Genomic DNA, 21,467 nt, shown 5'->3' on the forward strand with positions numbered 1-21,467 from the left:
GAATTAGACGTTGGACTAGATGATCTTCAAGGTCCTTTCCAACCTAGATGATTCTGTGATTCTGTGTGTAATGAATCACATTTACAAACACTTTGCAATTGTAAATCAAGCCCTGCAACTTCTCTCTAGCTCTTAAGCAGCTGTGAGCATCTTAACTGGCTACAATGACTAAAGCACGGCAAAATGGGCGTCTGGCCTCTCTTACCAGTACAGGGCTTCCAGTGACAGGAAAAGCCTGGGTCAGCAATAAAGCATTGGGTGTCAAATTTGCAAATACATGCAAGTGTCAGAATCACTTCTGAAATGGGATTTGGGAAGTGACAGCTCATTGAGAATCCATCTCCAATCGCAGAGAATAGCCAAGTTGATGTGTGATGCAATTCCAGCTGCCCTGCAGAAACCACTTCAAAAACTGCTGAGGACATACAAGTCCTCAGTATTTATTTCTGAATGCTTCCCTTTCTTGGTTTTATTAAATGGGGAAGCACTGTGAGGTTTTAGCCTGTACCAAGGTCCAGTGAGATAAGGCTTTTCTGTTTGTTTTAACATAGCCTCAAATTATAAATCTCACTCCTGCTTCTGCAATTTGTTTTTGGTGTTTCCCGTCCCAGGCACCGTAACAAGCAGTTTGCGGGAGGTCTGGTGGGATGATGGCTCCAGTGCCAGCGCAGCAGTTTCGGGTTGTGTCATAGAGCCCCGTGCTTTGAGAGCAGCGCTCAGGTTTGATGGCACCACTGGTGCCTTCACCCTGGGGTTTCTGGCGGGGTCTGTTACCATACAAATCACTGTGCCCATGGACACATCTTATAGAAATAGACTTTTTTCTACACTTTTGTAGTTATTATTCACCTACCTAGTGGTAGTGTCTGGACAGAAGATGCTGATGTACATCTGAAGGCTCAGATGTGAGAATAAAGGTGATCCAGCTTTAACATTTTTTTCTTGTCTTAATTCTCTTAATTCCTAGTGTGTAAGCTTTTACCAGAAGCTGCTGTTAAGAAAGAAATGGGTAGTAGTTGATTTATTAACCTCCAAGTTGCAGGCGATGGGTTGACCGTGGTTTGGGGAAGAAGGGGATCTTGCCTGTGCCCAATGCCTGTGGCAATGCCAAGGCGAAGGTGGCATTAAGCATATGTAGCCCCTGCCAGAAGGGAAGAGTGTGGCCTGTGGCAGAAAGAGGATAGGGAACACAGCCTAAACCACATCTGCAGTGTTTTCTTTTAAGTCATGCCAAGTCTTGCTATCTTTAGATTTTTGATTTGGGGTAATTTTTATTTAGTTTGTGTAAAAAGGTGGAATCTGAGCACTGCATAGTAAAAAAGGATCTGAAGGGGAGAGACAAAAGGGCCGTATAAGGTGTGGAAGTTAAAAATAATCCTTCAGTTGTTGCTAAGTGCTTGTGCAACTGTGAGCCATGCAGCTGTGGAGATGTGGCTCCCTCTCTGGGGTGGCTGCCCCGCAGGTCACTCCTGATCCGCTCCCCGGTCTGGGGGAGGATGGGGAGCACATGTCTACCAGCATTTTTGAGGCTTTATTTTGGTGACAGAGAATGTAGTGTCAACTCAGGTCACCATGGTGCAACCTCACAGTGCTGGTTGCTTCGTTAGTGGTCCCAGTTATTAGCAGGTGGGGGGCTCGCAGGGGGGGCTAGGCAGCAGCTGCATGTGTTGTCAGGGCTACAGGACATGGGAGAGCAGTTTGGGGTGAGCTGAACCCAGCAAATCCTCTGAGCCAAACCCCTTTTCCATTAGGGTGGATTATAGGACTGTGAGTGTCTGTTTTCCCCACCAAAGAGCAGGGTAGGGGACAGGGAGCTAAAAACCAGCTGAAGTTGGGCTAGAAAACAGAGGCATGTTGTCATGCTGTGTGAGGCACAGGGTGACCATCACTCCTCCTTGGCAGCCTACAAATCTGGTTTCAGGCATCTTGCAGTGTCCTGTCTACAGAGCTGCTGCATAGCCCAGGGGGACCTTATGGCCAGAATAAGTAATGAGGAGATGGCACTGTGATAGCATCTCTCTTTTAAGATGTGGTCAAGACTCAGTCAGGCTGCACATTTATCCTAGAGCTTCCTAAAAGCCTTTCTCCTTGCTGCATTCCATTTGGCCTTGGCTTTTATTGCCTGCAGAAGCTGCTCAGCCAGAGTCCTTGCCCCGAGACATCTGTGCACCTGAGAAGAAATGCATAAAACAAAAAAATCCCCCTGAATAAGAAGGGAAAAATAAACCTCTGACTTGCTGTGTCCTGTAGCAGTGATGAACTGAGGCTGGAGTGCTCATGTGTGGCGACACTGCTGGATGGGCATCCCCTCTCCAGCTTGCATCCCCTCTCTACCTGTGAAACATTTTGGCTTCAACAAGAATAGACTGCAAGCATTTAATAAGAAATTAATCAAATGGGGGACCTCCGCTGTCCTCTTCCTTTTTCGAGGTTAAACTGTGAAGCTGGGCATGTTCCACTTACTTTTATCATGTGTGTCAGTGTAAAGAAATGTAAGGTTTAGGTGAACTCCATTTATTCCCATCCTGTGGGTCAGCCTAAAGAAATGTAAGGACCAGGTCAGCTGGGGCAGGGAGGGCTGAGGGCTGTGAAGGGGATTAACTGGAAGAGCAGCCAGCTGAATTAATCTTCATCCGTCTCAGACTGATGCCATTCTCACCCTGTGTACAAGCTCCCTGAGGATGCTGTTGGCCGTGTGTCCAATGTCATTTGTCTGCATGACAGCATCTGAGTCCCAAATCAGAAAAAACTACTCCTTTTTTTTCCCAAGGCATGTTTGTATAAACCAGATCTTTTCTGATGTCAGTTGATATTCCTGCATTCCTGCTTGACCTCCTGCAGAGCGTGGGGGCTGCAGTGCCATTGCAACATTTTGGGGAAGCAGAGTGTGATTGCCTGAGTGGTGATTTGGAAAATGTTTCCACAGGTGGGGAATAAACTGTGGAGGAGCCTGCTGCTGCCATCACGTGTGGGATGTTGGCTTTTAGGTCTCGGTCAGGTGACAGGAGCCGGTCATCCCAGGCTGGGTCATCCCAGGCTGCTTCCCGCAGTGCCTTCCTGAAAGGCTGGGTCATGGCCGTGTTTGGCATGGGGGCAGTGAGCTCTGAGAGCAGCACTCAAAACCTCTCAACTTTTAATGGGGGATGTCACAGAGAAACTCTCTGCTCTTTACACAGTGTGAAGAGGATGAGAAACCACAGGGACGTGTATGAAATGTGCTTACCCGCTGTGGGCAGCCTGCGGTGCCCCGCGCTTGCATCTTACCCTGCGCTGGGGTGGCACCTTCTGTAATGGAAAGCAGGGACGCCCAGCCCTGGCTCCCAGATAATTCGAAAGGGTAGAGAGAGGCTTCCCAGGAGCTGTGCAAGCATCTGTCTGGCATTAGCATCCCTCTTTAGCAGTGTTTGAATTTGCCTTGCAAGCAAGTGGTTCCCAAGTATCAACCACTATTATTTTAGAGGGCTGTGGTGAGACAGAGAAATGGGGGCACTCACACTGATGATTGATGCCTGTCACCATGTGTTAGTAGACTGTTTGTTATTTGTAATAGAGAAGCCAGAAGGATTTTTATTTAAAGCACATCCTCTACCAATGCAGTCTTTCTGGGTCATGCAGACAAGCTTTGGCTTGGGTGCAACCTTCCTTCTCTTGGCAGTCCTAAATCAAGAGAGATGGGCGCCCCGTAAACCACTGTTGTGGAAGGGACCCATCCTTAATGCTGTCTTGCTGGTGCCTGTGCAGCCAACCTCTCGGTCCTGACAGCTCCTTCACTCTTTGCAAGTCTCTCTGCCTTGAGCTACCAAATTCAGCTGTGTGTCCCATGTGGTTCTGGGTGTGCTTATTCCCAGGAGCTGTGGCTCATAGCCCTGGTGAAGAGATGGGCTGAGAGCCAGGTGGGAGATGTTTTGCATCCCAAATTTCATCATCATGAAGTCTCATACAAATCCTCAGTGGCCTTTTGGAGGAGCATGGGGGTGATGCAGTGCATTTGTTTCTTCACATCTCCAGTCCTGGAAGGCTCTTGAAAACTCCCTGCCGCTTCCCCCCAGGGCATCAGCTCCACCCTTCCTCAATGTCTCTCTTCTGCTTCCTTTCCAGATTTATTTTTTCCCCTTTAATCTGGTTTCTGTTCTCTTTCCAGTTTAATCCTAGACATGTGCTGCTCTCCTCCGAGAGTGTGCACATCCCCATCCTGCTCTGTGCCCATTCAAAAGGCTGAAGATCCCAAGGGGTTCAGATGACTGCTGGGCTGGGACAAATGACACGGGGTGACCCTCGCCCACAGGCCATGACCTGCAAAAGCATGGCCAATGCTTATAGCTGAAGCATGTAAAATGCCTGGTTGCCCCCTGACTGCTCTGCTAATGACCTCCCGTGTTACCCTGCGCAGCTGCTGTGTTTCAGGGCAGAGGTGGCTGTATTTCAGTGCAGGTGGATGGTTCTTAGCTAGAATGCTCTGTACTTAATGTATATGCTCCTCTGGATTTCTTTCACAATAAATAAATTCAGTATTAGATATTACACCACCAGGCATTACTGTTACATTGTTGCCTGTTAAATATTATCAGTTATTTGGGAGTTGGACTCGATGATCCTTACCGGTCCCTTCCAACACAAGATATTTTATGATCTTTGCATGGATTTCTCATGGGAACACGCATGATACTTCCATTTATGTTTCTGCTCAGTGCTGTGTTTATTCTTCATCTTCGCGTTTCTGGCAGCAGGTATACCCTGCCTGCCTTTGCTCACGTCAAGGGTTTGTGTTGGTTGTTCACACTGAAACAGCAACGGAGTTGGACTTTCCTTCCGCAGCGTATCGTGTACTGCTTCACTAGAGTTTCTATTCCTAGCACGAAAGGTCAAGGCTGCCTTTTCTTATCCCTCCTTTCCCCCTGCCCAGGCCCTCATTGCTGTCAAAGTTTTGCAGCTCTCTCCAAATCTGGCAGCAGCTCCTTGGAGGACCAACCCGCACAGAGTGCTGCTGTTCCTGCCTCTTTTCACTGGGGTTTCTCCTTGTCTTTGAGCGGACCTTTTGCAAGTGTTAATGCATGCTAATGAGGCATTAAATGCCAGGGCAGAATTAAAGAATAAAGAAGTGATGTCTTTGACATCTTTATGGGAGCCAGAGCTCTGTCTGTGGGTCTCTGCTCTTAAAGTGGCACAGCGTGTGGGTCACAACCAGAGGTGTCATCTGATGGTGCATGCACATACCCAAATGCCCTTGTCCTGCTGCAGCCACCCCCTCCCATGGCCAGGAACCCCATATGTCAGAAAGTACAAAGTTCCAAAATAAAAACAAGATCAACTCTGAAAACACAGCTCATTGCCTACTTGCTCCCCAAAGAGAGAAGATGATCTTAGAACAAACTCGCTTAAGTGCTATGCCTTTATGGCCAGCATCCCACTGAGTTTGGCATTTGCATTTGATCCTTCTGATGATAGTAATTAACAGAAATAAATGTTTGGAAATGAATGCTGTATTTGGGGTTTAGAGGCAGATGAAATCCTCAAACCAGCAGGTGAGTAAAATTCTGGGTCTCTGCATTTCTTGTAGAGGTGCACTGACAACTTGTGAATTTTTGCTCAGTTTGGCTTAAAAAATTGAGTTTAAATGATTGGCCTGAAAAGGAAGTGCAGCACAGGCTGCGGATTCGTTCTTTCTCTTCTTTTTTGTCTTACTTTGAATAATATTCTGACTTCTTCCAGCTTCTTTGAGAAAGGAGAAATCTGTTCCAAAACCATGGACCTTTGGTGAACTTGCATCAGATTATGTGTTTGCATCCAAACACAGAACTGGGCAAGGCTCCCATGGCACTGGATTTTAGAGAAACAATCTCTGCTCCAGAGCCCACTCCTCTTAACGAGGTCCAGCTGAAAGGACATTCAGCCCACTTGGGCTTCAGCAGGGTGGGAATTAGCCTGCTTTTCATTTGAAGGATGGACCTGAACCATAGAATTTGGCCCTGGAGTTCAGGCATTTGGGATCGTGCAGCTTTGTTTTGGAGCCAAGTTTTATTTTAAGAACAAATCCGGAGGTTTTTTTGGGTGGTAGGAGCTGGTAGGAGCCTGCTCAGGCACTGGAGTGGGAGGATGACGCTCGTCCTTCCTGGAGGCACCAGGCGTCAGTGGAAGGGTTGCAGGCTATAGCTTTTCTCAAGCCCTTTATCCACATTTCATCTAACTGCATGGTCACCATATGTCCCCTCGTGTTTCTAAATATTCTAGAACCTTCATGGTGGCAAAAGCTGAAGGCTAAATACAGACTTGTATAAGCAGACCTGGGCAAAGAGATGGGCCAAGAAGTATATAAGTGGGGGAGAAGCTCCTGGTTCTGGACCCATGGGTGTTGGTGGTATCTGGGCAGGGTTGGGAAAGCCAAGTGGAAACTGCTCTTTGTCAAGCAGTTTTCTTTGTCAGGCTTGTTGGGGAGAGAGGAAACAAATGGGGGACCTGCACAGAGGGGGTTTTGCAAGTGGGTGTTGTCTGCTAGAGGGCCAGAGAGTTAGCTGGAGAGAGGAGCACTGTAGTAAGAGAGGTGTTGGTGCATCCCATGGGACACCCAATAAATGTCTGCATGAGAAGGGATGTAGGTCGATAGAAAAGGACAGTGGTACAGAGCCCTTTTTGAGTTAGAGGATTGGAGGGAAACACAGGAGGGGGAAAAGCCAGAGGATTTCCACACACACATACCTTCCTATCTGGCTTAAAGAATAATATGATTTGTTAGCAGTTTCTGCAGTGCCTTCCATGTCAGGTGCTTAAGGGGTGACAAAGCCAAGGATGATCATGTGCCCAATTTGGTGGGATGGTATTTGGACCCATGGCTCAAAGGGAACCGGCACACCCATCCCGATTGCCCCTGCTCAGGATGAAGCACTGCATCTCTGGGAGGATCTGGCAGCAGCCCTCGCTCCATATCACTCCCTGCATCGGTAGCAGAGTCGGCAGCAGGACCTAAAAGCTCCAATTCCCAACTCTGGGTCTCCATCCAAAAGGCCACGTGTGGCAGGCTCGTCTGAGGCGTTAACATAAGCAAAAGTCAAGAGATTTGTGGAGTGCTGAGCTTACTTTAAAAGAAAAAAAAAAAAAAAAAAAAAGGAAGGCTTTATTTTAAGAAACGCAGCTTTAGATCTCCTTCAGGAAATGACTCCTCATTGCCCATTTTGGCTTTCTGGTGGATCATCAGCCATATCTCATGATTGCGTTTCAGCCCCACTTCTGTAGCAGACAGAAGGAAAATGAGGAAAGGCTGGCCAGGGCTGCTGCAGGAAATCTGCCTGCCCTGGATCGCTTTCGGCTGCCTTCATGAGACAGCAGTTTCCAAAGCCCTGTTTTCCCTGCGGAGTTCTCATTTAACCCAGAAGTTCTCAAGTGAGTGAGAAATTGGGGGGCTAAAGGATTTTTTTATAATGGCAGTGCTGCAGTGTGGGGGTTGCTGGCAGTGATGTGGAGCTGGTGATGGGGCTTGTGGTACCCAAGGCTGAATTAGCAGCTCAAGCACATGTTTATTCTTTCCCTTTGGTTTCATTAGTCTGCATTTCTGATACTATTTTTGATGATTGGTGAGCTCAACCAGCAGTAGGATTGAAATAAAGGCTTATTTAAAGCCTTGTTGATTCTTGGCCAAACCCAGATGCTTCCGGATATAAATATCCATTGAAATTAATGCAGTGGGAAGATGCACAGATCCATGGTGTCTGGTGTAAATAACATACAGAAAAGCAATACTTATTACTACTCTCTTAGTGTTTGTTTTGTTGTTTCAGTATTGCATTGTGGATAAATGAGCATGGCTGAGCTCTCTTCTGGTGTGAATGGAAGCGGTCGGTGGATGCGTTTCAGTTTACACAGAAACCTTGGACCCTTGATGTTTGTCTGTCTGTGTTTATATAGTAACCTCCTTTTCACAAGGAGGTTGTTATGCTCCGTAGGCTCCAGGAGTTGGGGATGCTCCTGCCAACCTGCCACTCTTGTGTTGCCTGCCAGACTGGTGTGACCCACGGAACGGATCCTAAGCCCATCCCCAGTTTGAAAATTTCCCAACCTCTCCCTGGCTTTCTACTGGTGCTGACCATCTGGCAACAGGATGGCTCTGTGAACCTGAGCTGTGCCGCAGGCAGACTGCCTTGCCTTGCCTGGCCTCTTGATGTGCAGCGCTGGCTGCTTTGAGTCACGGAAAGAGATTAGCGGGGAAGTCAATGATTTATTTGCCTAAACAGGCACTGTGTCTTACCATAGCCCTTTCCCAAATGGAAAGGTCTACATTTTCCAAATGTTCAAAGCCTCTTCTGCTGCCCTTCCTCCTCCCACTCAAAATTTGCTGTTCACAGAGCCCCTCCTGCAGGCGTCAGGCACTTTTGCTGGGAGATTGGCCGGTCTGATACAAAAATGATGCTCAAGTAGTGTCCTGTGTCAGTAGGGTTTGAATTCTTCTTCTCTCATAAGCAGATGGTTTTGGTGCATCCACCCCTAGGGAGTACAAACGTGTGGCTTCTGCGTCGGGGCTCTCTGGGTGATGGGCACAGCGGCCAGGGCTCGTTAAAGGGATGGCACCGGGGAATCTGGAAATTGCTTGCCATAACTTACTTGGTTTTCCTGTGGGGTTTTTGTGGGTTTCTTTCAAACTAGTTGTTCAAGTAACCAAAAATGACAAAAGGACAGCATTTTGAAGGTCCTGACCCAAAGCCTGGAGGTGAGCATGAAGGCACAAAAAATAAGTGGTTTGATTTAATGGGAACAAAATGCAGTATGACCTTTCACCTCCTGAGTGCTCAGAAACCAAGAAACTGGCTTAAAAATGATGAGGATTATTTTTTTCTTATATGGTAGGCACATCAATTTAATTTTCTAGAAAATTAGGGAGGAAAAAGGAGTTTTGGAGGGGCTTGTTTTTAAACTCTTTCTCCCCCTCCATAAAAGCTGGGATCATTTTTATTTCTTTCAAAAGAAAGCTGATATTTTTGCATAATTTTGTGGTCCCCAGAATTAGGGGGCTTTAGGAAAACCCTATCAAAAGACCTAGTGACAGAGCTTTTAGTGCATTGAGTTTCAGACCTCTTGGTGCAGCAGCGGTCAGTGCAATTCCTAAAAGGCAGACAGTTATTGCAGAGGGCAGACAGGCTGTCCCGCCGAGCACTTGGCCACCACAGGGTCCCACTTTGCAGCCTGCTGTCAGGAAGCCTGGGATGAAATTGGGTTCAGAGGCTGGAAGTTTCTGCCAGAAGCTGCTATCCCAATTCCTGCTCACCCACAACAACCCCACTTGGGAACCGGAGCTGTGAGACACAGCGCTGGTGTCAGGCTGCCAAGCCGGCTGTGTGCGGTGCTGGGATGAGGGCAGAGGGGATGGCAGGCAGCTGAGGGGAGAAGCAAAGGCAGCTAGGGTGAAATGAGGATGGTTGGATGTCCTGCTAAAAGCTGCCTGAGTGACGGAGAGACGTGCAGCCCAGCCAGGGCATGGCAGTGGGATGTAGATGTGTTTTGGGGTGGGAAGAGAGACAGAGGGACCAGCTAGGCTGTAGGTCCTGGTCCACCTTGGTGGCCTCCTTGGGAAGAGGATGCCTCCAAGCAGTGGCACACCCCATGGCTCCTGCCCTGCTGGATCCTAGACTAGTCCAAACTTAGCCTGAGGACTGCTTCCCCCCCACAGGAGCATTGCTTTCCTCTGCTACACCCTCACAGCATGTTTCTGCAGCCTCCCTGACATGTGTTTCATGTTAGTCCCCCCAACAATCAAGAGCTGGCTGGGAAGTATGTTATCAAATTCAGAGGGAGCATTTAATTTCCCAATTAGATCTGGATCTTTTAAACGTCTAAGCTTGTCTCATTTCAAGGATGGGAACAGAAGAAAACATCTCTTGTTATGTTTGGAGAACATAATGTCTTTTGGCTTCACAAACCAGCTTTAATAGAGAACACGCAAACTCAAAGTGTTCAAGGGCATTAGAGTCCAGGGTAACGTCCTGCACTATGAGACTTCTGCTGGTGCAGCGGTGTCTTGAAACACACCCTCCTCGAGGACGCATTTTTATCTTGGAAATGAAACTGGGAAGTGAAACTAGGTTCATAATTGTCTAGCGGTAGAAGGCTTCCTGCAGACATGATCTTACATAGCATAGAGACTGCTTAACCACATCAGCACTGCGTGTGACCATAGGATAGCTGAGACTGGAAATGTGCAGCACATTTTGCTGCAACATACGAGCACCAGGTAGCACTCTACATGCTGCAAACCTCAGCTCTGGGTCACCATCGCCAAAAGGCTTGCTGCCACATTGCCTTGGGGCTCCTCTCAGGTTGTGTCCTGAGCAAGAGGATGGAGTGGATTCTCATCTCTGGTGCTCCAGGTGGACGTTGAGAAGTGATTCTTGTCACACCTATATGAGAAATAAATGTAGCCCACTCACCATGTTTCTCCAACCTCCAGGCTGTGTGGGAGATGGATGGAGAGCACCAGAAGTGGAGCTCATGGTGCTTGCAGCAGTGGCCGCTCTTTCAAGCTGATGCAGGCAGTGAAGATTGTAACATCTTTGCCGTTAAAGGTCAACATGGAAATTCCCACTCTTGGCACATTCCCTGTGATGAGCTTCAGCCAGTGACTTCTTGCATGTTGAGCCAGTGTGGCCAAGGCAGAAAACACATTTCAACATGTTTTTAAATTTTAAGCTCACACCCCACACTTAGTCACCCTCATAGAAGTGCTTTTTTCTTCATACACTTCAATAACAAAATCACTTGCTCTAAGATGATTTTTCTTAAATTTTCCAGTCACAGTGGTTTAGTAGGATGCATTATTTGGAAATGGCTGTTTCCCTTCCCCTGGACAGTCATTCCAGGCTCCATCCCCAGCCTGCCCAGGGGCTGGAAGGGATGTGCAGTCTTTCTGGCCTCCTACACCAGCCTGGCATTGACAGCTTTAAAAACTGAACCATTTCATGGTCCAGAGACAGATTTCCAATGGATTTGCATCTTTTGCTGGGCTCTGTGGTATCCTAGGAGGACTGAAGTAAGTCTGATGATATAGGGACTCTGCCTCTCTGCCCAAGAGAAGAGGGGTGTCTGCCACCCAGATCGGGAGCATGCAGAGGTGTGAATGCAATCAGCTTGCTTCTCTTGGCCCTCACAGCTCAAATTCAAGCATGAGCACATTTACTAAATGCCATATACATGGATTCTCAACTCCAGCTGCTTTGGATTCCTTGAAATATTGCCCATTTAAGAAAACCATGACTTATAGTTAATTTGGACACATTCATTGCCATGGAGGCACAAAACTTTTGCTGTGTGCAAGAGCCCAACTGCCTGAATTAATTGTGTATAAAAGCCAGCCACCCCATTTGATTTGCTTGTGAAGCAGAGGGCACAGGGGTTCCCGCTCTGCAGCTGTACCCCGAGCAGCAGCAGTGGTGGACCTGTCTTTGTCCATGGGCTCAAAACCGGAGCTTTGTAGGGAAGGGGCAAACCAAACCTGCCTGTACAGATGTGTCTGGGGCAAGGGCAAGGCTGTTATTGTGAAGGCAAACAGAGCGAGGGATTTTTAATCTCCATCAGATGTAGGCAGGGAAGGAGGTCACCTCTAGAGATCTTGTAAACATAATCTCCTCTGTCTAGTAATGTTTAAGTTTGCAGGCTGGATCCAAAGCAAACAGTGGAAGTGCAAAAGAGGCTGTAGGAGGGCAACTTGTGATGTGCTGGAACATATGAGACGCCTAGTAAAACAGAAGGTGCTCCCATGACTTTTGGCAAGGGATATAGCTTGACAATCCACAGCCTCTCTGGTAGACTTGGAGCAGTGGGAGTGGCAGGCAGATGAGCGGTTTTGTGCCGATGAAAGGAGCATGTATATAATTTATCTTGTCTGAGGTTCTTGAGGCTGTTTCCAGTGGGAAAGCTGAGCTGTAATTAGGTTGCTGATGAGCCTCGTATACAAACCCTTCAGCTCCATAAACTATGCCTTCAAAGGCATCCCTTCTCCTAGGGACCGACCAAGGAGGAATTTGAGCAGTATTTCCAGAGAGCTGATGGATGCCTTTCTGAAACCAGATGCTTGGCAGCCAGCCACTCCACTTACCATTGCTAAAAGCCTTGAAGCATGTTGACTTCCTCAGGCCATTGCTAAACCCTGTAGCTGCAAGGGGATGCTTCAGCATAGGAGTGCCCTTACTGGATCAGTTTCTTCATCCACGTCTGCTGTGAGCTGCCCTGAGCTACTCCCTGGGGGAGGTTCAACTGATCCCAGCAACCTTCGTGGTACTGGTTGGGACATAGAGGTCTCACTTGGACACAGGACACGGTCCTTGTTGATTTAATGTTTTTTAAGGCATTTTAAGATTTTGGAGAGTATTTGTTAAGTAAAACTGTTAGGAAGAAGGGTAGGAAAGACCTTATGAAATGGTCAATCTGTTAGGCTTTTTTACTGCTAAACCTTGCATTCAAAACCAGCAAGGAAGCACTGTTCCATTCCCATCTTCATATCTCTCGATGTAGACAGAAAAAGAAGAGATTAATTTTTACAAAACACCAGCCAGACTAGTAAACATGGAAACCCTCACAAGATCCCTCTCTGTTACACCATTTTGAGGGCCCAGCAGTAATACTGATCTCCAGAGCTCAGGGTCTGCTGTGGGCAGGGAAGCGTGGAGGAGGAGTAAACTTCTTGTTAAGTGGTGTGGCCTGGAGAAGGCTAGGCTGGGAGCATGGCATGGGCCGCCCATTTACTAGCACAGCAGCTCTGCTAACAAAATGCCATGCCGTAGCAAGACTGAGCAAAAAATTGGCCACAGTCTGGCTGTGCAACCTCCTGTCCGGCTCATGTGCTGAGCAGTGAGATCGCATCAACTCTGCCACACCCTCTGGTGCCCCAAAGTATTTGTGTGCCATGCATCTGAGATGGACATATCTGGTTTGAGAAGCAGTATTTCAAAAGCTGCTGCCAGAGACCCTTCATCAGCCTCAATATTCTTGCTACTCCAGTCGCAGTGGAAATCATGGTACTAAACTGCACATAACCCTCATAGCTTAGCCAGATCCTTCAGGTGGCACGTGAGTGAAGCCGAGCAATGCTTAGAAAGTGCTGGGGGCTGAATGACAGCGATGCTGCTCACCTTCTGCAGAAGTGGGACGTGTAGTGCTCTGCAAAGCCCAATTACACGGTGCTGGGCACCAGGAAGCAGAGATGAGGACTATTCACTCTGCGGGTAAGAAAGGCTCATGACAACACGCTGCTGAAATATGCTCTCAGGTGTTAATGTTTGCTTGGTGGTGTCAAGCACTAAATGGGTGTGAACCAGGAGGGTGCAAAAGGGGCACCCTGAAAGGAGGGGGATACTTGGGAACCCTCATCTGGGAAGAGGAAAGTAAGAGGGTATTAAGTTTGACACCTGGCTGGAGCATGCGGTCTCTACCAGTTAATCCTTCTTGGGCTCTGCAGTAGTAGGTGGTTGTTCCTCATACTTGAGGTGGAAGTCGCCTCCTCCAGCTGCAGGCTGTGTCGGCTCCAAGGGAGCTGCCCTGTTCTCCCCATGGTCACCATCACTGCTAGTACCTCCCAAGGGCAGTTTGTGCCCATGTCCTGGCCACCTAGTTCCACCTAGGAAGGGAGAGGTGCCCATTTGTCTTGAGTGACTATAGAGGGAAGCTGGAGGAGCTGCAAATAGGCATTTTTGCTGCTAAATGTAGATAATAATTTGTTATCTAGGTGTTTCCCATCACCACCTGTTTGTTACTCTGCCAAGTAAGGTCTCTCTGGCAGCTTTTCCTGCTGGGCTGCTGGTCCCTCCTGCGCAGGGACATCTGCAGCACCCGGCACTGGCCGGGAATGCTGCTGATGCCTCCCCCTGCTCTTGCCTCAGGCCACGGAGAGTGTCACTGCGGGGAGTGCAAGTGCCATGCCGGTTACATTGGGGACAACTGCAACTGCTCCACTGAGACGGATGGCTGTGTTTCCAGTGACGGACAGATGTGCAGCGGCAGGGGCACCTGTGTCTGTGGGAAGTGTCAGTGCACTGAGCCGGGGGCTTTCGGAGAGACGTGTGAGAAGTGTCCCACCTGCCCAGGCGTCTGTAGCACTAAAAGGTACTCATGGGGGGCATTCAGAAGGGACTTCTCACTGGTGGGAAGGGCAACTTTTTGGTTTCTGGGAGACTTTTCAGCTAGGGAGCTACTCCTGCTTCATTAAACAGGGGGATTAGCCCCAAACAAGCCTACTGCTGCTCGGAGTCCACACTAAGCAACCTGAGAGTATCCCAGGTAGAGAAGTAACAAGTGTTGCTGCCCAAGTCCTCATGGAGGTTCACATCCCTGTTCGTTTCCAGTGCTGTGCTGCTCTGCAGGAAAGTCTGGCAACCCCAGTTTTGCTGCACCCTGAGCTGCAAACATCCAGGCCCAGAGAGCTGTGAGCTGCAGAGGAAGGGAAAGTGGGGATGATGGAGCAATGGAGGTGCCCTGGACATCAGCCTCAGACTGGCATAGAGCAGCAATGCTGTCTGCCTTGATCTCAGGCAGGATGGATTTTGCAGTAGCTGACGTGCAGCTCCTGACATCCAAAGGGCAAACAGACCCCAAACCTACCATCTGTTTTGCACCTTCATTGAATCCCCTAGAGTAAACCCATCCTTAAAATGGAGCTGCTTGGCCCTGAAGTTGTTCTTTCCTTGTGGTGCACTCGTGCAGCCACCAGACCAACAACCAGGGAGTCCCTTTCTGAGGGGTGAATCTCTATGTTCATGCGGTTTCTGACGGGTGCTTAATCTTCCCTTCCATGTGTCTTTCTGCAGGGACTGCATTGAATGCAAGCTGTTTAACTCAGGAAGACTGGCTGATAACCAAACCTGCCAAAAGCACTGCAAGGACGAGATCATCACCACTGTGGATGTTCTCGGTAAGTAGGCAGCAACAGGACTGCTGATGTTGGGAGCCAGTGACTGTGGCATTGAACTCCTCTTAACCAGACCAAGACATATCTGTAAAGAAAGCCTCAGGGAAAACCTGGTATTTAGAAATGTATGTGTGTATGTATATGTGTATATGTGGTATGTGTGACCCTCTCTCCAGGCTGTAATCTATACTGAAGTAAAAAAAACCCTTTGATTTTAAATAACATCTTAAAATGAGGGTTTGTGAGGACCACTACTGACAGTGCAAGGAGCAAAGACAATAGGATGAAATCAGATAAGACAGAAGATTAGATGAGCCGTGAGAGAGTGCAAAAGGACAAAGTATCACCCAAAAAAGTCATTCCCTAATCTTCTGAGAATTCATCTTGGAAGAAGTGAGCTTGTAAAAGAAAACAAAGCTGTTTTGGACATGATGAGTTCTGCTTTGGTGGAACTAACTGCTAAAAGTCCCCCCAGCAAGCTTCTCTCCCGTCCTTTGTGTCCTCTTCTAAAGGTCACCCCACACCTGCATCCCTCAGCAGATGACTTTCTCCCCCTTCTTTTCAAGCTCCATTCTGGGAGTCCCTGGTTGCTATTTGGGGGAGTAGAAGGGATCCAAACTGTGACAGCTTTAATCCTGACCCTGGCCTTAGCAGTACCCCTTGGAGGGAGGGATGGAGATCAAGCAGAGATAAATGACTGTCCACATCTGACATTTCCTCCTCTTCCCATAGTTTATAGAGGTGGGAGTGCTCTACCTTGCTTGTCCTTTCTCTCCCTTCCTCCCTAGCTGCCTGCAGGCGATGTTTTCCCCATTGACTCCTCTCATATCCAGTGTCTAGCTTTTAAATTACTGCCAGCAGTGTTTCCTACCTTTCCCTTTGGGAGACTTGCTTTCATTCTCTCCATCCTCCCTGCAGTTTACCGGGGAGTGCACCTACACCAGCACACTGCGAGAGGTTACAAGGCACTTCCAAACCACATGAAGCTCCTTCCTGATGCCTGACTGGCCTGTGTTTCTTAGGAGCCAGCACATACTGGGGATTAAAGCTCAACTCTCCTGCCTGGTTGTTGCACCATGCCAAAGCCAGCTTTTGTGCTGCCTGCGCCCTGGGAGGTGAGGCTGGGCTGTGGTTTGCCAAACCCCCCGCATGGCTTTGAGACTAAAACACAGCCAAATTTCTGTTTTAAGACATTTTGGGGAACTACTCTTATTCTTCTGCTGAACTATTGCAGCCAGATTGTGGGTGGTACTCAGCTCGTGGTAGCTCAGGGAACTCTGCAGCTTGGAGATCTGGGCTACTAGGGAAAGAGGTAGAGTAAAATATTCATAGTAAAAGTGCTTGGGGACTACAGACTTCTTTGCAGGCAGACTCAGCCAAATCCTGGTGTTCAAGTGCTTTTGTATTATGTAGCACATGTTAAAAGTCCCTGCTGAGAGGCCGAATGCTGATATTTGTCACAGAAGTCCTGGCAGTGGAGGATAGGAGTTTCTTAAATATAGAGTTGCAATGAACACATCCTGGAAGATCCCACGTGCCTTTTGATTCTGGGTATGAAGCAGCCAGTGCTTCAAAGCTTCACAGAGCAGAGGCATCTGTCACTGGACTCACGAGCCAGAATGATGCCTTTTGGGAGGCTTATATGACTTGCATTGGATTCTGCAGGATCTCCTTTGCTTCTGCAATATTAAATATCCATTCCTGATGGTTCCAGAGAGGAGCTTTCAATATGAGGGGAGCATGACAGGTCTAGTGCTGAGCTGAACCTGCCAACAGCACGCATCAATGGACCTGAAAGCTCGATGGGGCTATCACACCACTCTCTGGGGATGTGTGATCTCTGAAACCTAGTGAAGACCAGGAGATCATTACTATCAAGACTTTAATCACCATATCTTTTAACAGAATAATGGTGCAAAGATGGGAGTGAAAACAGCTGAGCCTGAAGGAACTAAAATTTGCTGCCTAACTCAGAAGAGCATTGGTCAAGAAAGATGGAATTTTATCAGTATTAATCTAATTAGCACTTTGCTTTGTAACAATCAGCACTTCTCCAGCTCTGCCTTCAGTACCTCTGTGGAGGTAGAGCAAGTTCTCCTGTCCCGAGGTAGGAACAGCTGAGGCTTGTCCACACCAGGAACCCTGTCAGGACTCACCAGCAAGGTAGTTGCATCTGGGCTCAGTGCTGTTGAAATGGAGGTATTAATCTTTTGACTGAAAGCAGGTCAAAGGTATTGAAAGGAAAGACAAACAGAAAGGAGAGAGATAAGGGACTGGAATAGCAGTGGTCATTAATGTGATCATTTTTCAGCCTGATAGACAGGCACGGATACAAGTGAGGAGGAGAGCTGTGGGAAGCATTTTCCAGGTGCCTAAGCCAAGGTCACATCTTTGCCAGCCAAGGGTTCCCAGATCCCTTCTTCTCCCTTGAAACTCTCAGCCCATGCAGGCCTGCAGAGATGTGCCCCTGCAGAGCTACCTGGCATGGCCAGACATGTTGCCCCATCTCCCTCCAGGCACTGTCCCTGCAGCAGGGACACCGCACGAGCTGTGGCTTTGCAGGGCAGTGGCTCTGCTGAAATCACCCCTGAAGCTAGAGCTGCAAACCTCAGATGATGGCTTTGCTGTAACTTTTTAATTGCTTTTGTGAAGCAGCCTTCACAGTGACCAGAGCAGTGACAGGCTCTGCCTGGTGCCTCGGTATGTTAAACGGGCAAACAAACAGCACCTGTACTGCCATGGGAATAAAGTAGTCTCATTTCTTGCAACTCCCCCATCCCTGCATCCTCCCCTCCAACCAGCTTCTTCCTTCCCCCTCCCTCCCTCCTCCCCTCCCCATTTTCCTCTTCTATCTCACTCAAAAAACAAACTTCTCAAACGTTTCCGGAGCTATTCAGCACAGCTGGAGCACAAGCCAGTCATGGGCTGCTGCTGCTGATGGCCCCATCCGTGTCCTCTCAGGCTGAGACTGTGCCTCTCACTTTCTCTTCAGCTTCCACTCTTCAAGAAATTTAGCAAAATAAGAAGAAAGCAGCATTTATTGCCAAAGCAGACTTGTGCGAAGGAAGAGTGTGTGTATGTGTGATGTTGCATCTGTTTGCTGTGCCGTGTTTGCCAAGTGCCACATTTTCTTGAGCAGTAAGTCTGGATGCTGCTTAGTTATAATCTGCATGATTTGCGTTAAAACTGTGCTGCTTTCCACACTTGCTCCCCATTTGTTTGCTCCCAGGCATCCATGGGAAGCCCTGCTCAGCTTGCAGGGGAGAATTGTGCTGATTCCTAATATTAAACCTGACAACTAAGTCAACCAGGTGCCATATGGTAGCTTTAGACATAGCCCATTAGAAAGGGTAACTAGTTCAAAATCAGGGAACCCACACCATCATGAGTTGTTAGGGGTAAATTAGCTTAAAAAGAAGAGGGTGTTGGAAGCATTTGTGTAAGAAATTAGGATACAAGAGTTCTGCAGTCTTTATGATTTTTTTTAATATAAAACCCAAAATAAAACTCTGTGACTCTGCATCTTATTCCAGAAACAGATGACCCGAATGCAATCCTCTGTGCCTACCCCGTGAACAACTGCGTCATGAAGTTCACCTACTTGGAGCTTGCCAGTGGGAAATCCAACCTCACCGTCCTCAAAGAGCCAGGTTGGCCTTCCCTTGTGTTTCCTTTTAATAGCACAGGCTGCCTCGGGAGAGGTGATGGGCTGCTGGGGAGCCTGGCGGGTTGTGGAAGGGCTGGTTTCACTGGCTGCACAAAGGTATGCGTGAGCAGATGAACAGGGATGATTTAAAATAAAGTGTTTTGCAGTGCTGAAACCCAGCTCCAAATGCTCCCAACTTAGTAAAAAAGGACTCTGAGAGTGAAACATGCACCTGAGCTGCCAGCATTGCTAGCAAATGGCTGCCAGCTTGGAATGCTGAAATTAAACCCAGCCTATTTATGTAGCAAAAAGCATGCCATGTACTGATTTGGAGATACAGGCACTGGGAGTGAAAAAATCAGAAGGGGACACCTGGTGCTGCTGCTGGTTGAGTCAAGATGTTAGGAAAGCCCCATACCACTTATGGATTTCTTCATTGCCAAACTGCTAGCACTGGTCCAGGCAATGTAAAGGCTGTGTGTCCCTGCTCCCCTCTCTGGGGCTGCCACACACAGCTGTGTTTCCCAGCATTATTTTAATTACATGCAATGCAGTTTCTCAAAAAAACCCCCACGTGGTGTTGCAGGACAAGCTGGCGAGCACCCAGCAGTAGCTTCTTGCAATCTGCTCTGGTCCTCTGAGGCACAGGCCAGTATGGGAAAGACTGAGATAATGCATGTTTTATTTTATTTGTGCTGTGGCTTGCACTTAATTGAAAGACCAGTTGGTTAGCTGACAGTTAATGTACTTATTTAAAGTGCCTAGGAATAATTTGCTTCCATGTGGGCCAGAAGCTGAGCTGGCTTTTGCCAGAGGCACCTTAAACCTCTGTGTCCCACATGGGACACCTGACATTAAAACCAGGCATCACTGTTGGATGGTGGCACTGCAACACTGCTCTTCCCCCAAAGTGTTACGTGACATCCTGGCTCTGGTGGAATCCATGAGAGCTGTGCCTTTGAACTGCATCTAGCCAGGAATTTATTTAATAAAAAAAAAAAACCCTTTGGTTTCAGAGAGGACTGTTGCTTTGTTCAATTTTTGTCACTGCTGCTAGCGCTGCCCTGAGGTCACTTGCTCAGTGGCTGCAGTCCAGGTCATTATGTCCTGGTATCCTGATCCTGGCTACACTCCACCGAGCTAATTACCTTCTTCCCCTTGTCACCAGCATGCAGCTCAGCCCCCAGTGCCGTGACGATCGTGCTGGCGGTGATCGGCAGCGTGGTGCTGATCGGCATCATCCTGCTGGGGCTCTGGAAGCTGCTCGTCACCATTCATGACAGACGGGAGTTTGACCGATTCCAGAGTGAACGCTCCCGGGCCAGATATGAAATGGTGAGCCTGGGGTGGAGGTGCTGCTGGCATATGGGGAGGCTATAGGGATGCACAGGCAGCAAACAGCTCTGCAGTGATGGAGAAGGGTGGCAGGAGCAAGGGATGCAGGGTGCGGGTGCCCTGCGATGCCACACAGTAGGACTTCAGGGACCAGCACATTGCACTGTCATTCCCCTTGGCAAATTACAAATATTCTGCAAAATTATGCCCAGCCTTTGGTTTAATCATGCGTTTCCCAGCAGTGCTGGAGGGCTGAAGGAGGTAAGGGAGCGGGGACCAAGGTCTGACTGTGGTGGCAGCCAGGTTGGTCAGGTCCATGAGGGAGCCCTTCTGAGAGGCTTTAGGTGGAGTTGCCCAGCATTTGAGGGCATCACCTGTGCCTGCAGACATGATGGAAGGTGGGTCGATAGACAAAGAACACTACTTTTGGATCTGAATGCACATTTCAGTCAAAGCCAAATGCAGCAGTAACTCTAAATTAATTGGTGCAGGAAGGGGCGATTATACACATTTTTGCCGTGACATGGATTTTGTTCCTTATCTTTGTTCTTTTTGTCCACTCATTTCTCCACAGGCATCCAATCCTCTCTACCGAAAGCCTATCTCCACGCATAACGTAGAGTTCACATTCAACAAGCTCAACAAGTCTTACAATGGTACAGTTGACTGATGGAGTCTCAGCATCTGGGACTGCTGTGGACAATTGCTTGACTGTATGTGCTGCTTCCCCACTTGAAGATGGGATCCTCTTCAGGGGTAAGAATCCCTTACGACAGGACTGGTCGATGACCAAAGCCTGTTATTTGCACAGTAAGGAGAAAAGTCTGGTTCATTCTGGAGGCACAGACACAAAGGCAGGCTCCCCACCTGTGCTGATGGACTCCGAGCCGTGTGTGACTCCATACCCCAGCTTTCTGGATGTATTAAACCTGCCAACTAAGTCAACCAAGTGCCATATTGCAGCTTTAGACATATCCTGTTAGAAAGGGTGACTAGTTCAAAATCAGGGGAACCCACGCCATTGCAAGTTGTTAGGGGGGAATTAGCTTAAAAAGAAGAGGATGTCGGAAGCATTTGTGTAAGAAATTAGGATACAAGAGTTCTGCAGTCTTTAGGAATTTTTTTATATAAAAAAATAAAATAAAACTATTGTGCATATATGATGCTGTGAGTAAGAGTTCATTGTTTCCTTGCCGAGTCCCCCACTGACAAACTGAACAGGGGCTTGCTCCTGCAAATGCAAGTGGTGCTGCCTGATTGATTTATTAATAGAGCCTTATCAGTCAAAGCATGGCTATAAAAATAGGAGCTGGAGCCGCAGTGACTGCCACAGAAGATATGTTGATTTAATACCCTGGTGTTGACCCAGGGTGGGAAGTGCCACAAGGAGCTCCTGCTTCATGCCGGCAGTGTTAAACAGACGGGAAACTGGTGGGAGACCGAGGGAAATAGGAGTTTAGGCTGAGGAAACTAAATTAAACACCCTTTCCTTGGGGTGTGCAAGTAGGCGTCTGGCCTGGGTGCCTGCAGGAGGGCAGCTGGGAGCACACAGCAGCTCATCTAGACCTCTGACTTTTTATCACTATTGCTCTAGGGTCCAGCAGAGCC

The 21,467-nt window shown here is 48.2% G+C and overlaps 1 protein-coding gene across 1 annotated transcript in view; it reads left to right on the forward strand.

Annotated features, from left to right (window-relative positions):
- The window catches only part of ITGB5 (integrin subunit beta 5), a 63,397-nt gene extending 42,375 nt beyond the window's left edge, over nt 1–21,022 (forward strand). Inside the window, exons 11-15 of the mRNA XM_074828699.1 lie at nt 13,854–14,076; nt 14,778–14,881; nt 18,412–18,528; nt 19,693–19,859; nt 20,434–21,022. Coding sequence (XP_074684800.1) covers nt 13,854–14,076; nt 14,778–14,881; nt 18,412–18,528; nt 19,693–19,859; nt 20,434–20,529 — 707 coding nt within the window. The 3' untranslated portion in view covers nt 20,530–21,022. The remainder of the gene's footprint in view (nt 1–13,853; nt 14,077–14,777; nt 14,882–18,411; nt 18,529–19,692; nt 19,860–20,433) is intronic.
- The last annotated feature ends 445 nt before the right edge of the window (nt 21,023–21,467 follow it).

Source organism: Strix aluco, chromosome 6, assembly GCF_031877795.1.
Source record: "Strix aluco isolate bStrAlu1 chromosome 6, bStrAlu1.hap1, whole genome shotgun sequence".
Classification (NCBI taxonomy): domain Eukaryota; kingdom Metazoa; phylum Chordata; class Aves; order Strigiformes; family Strigidae; genus Strix; species Strix aluco.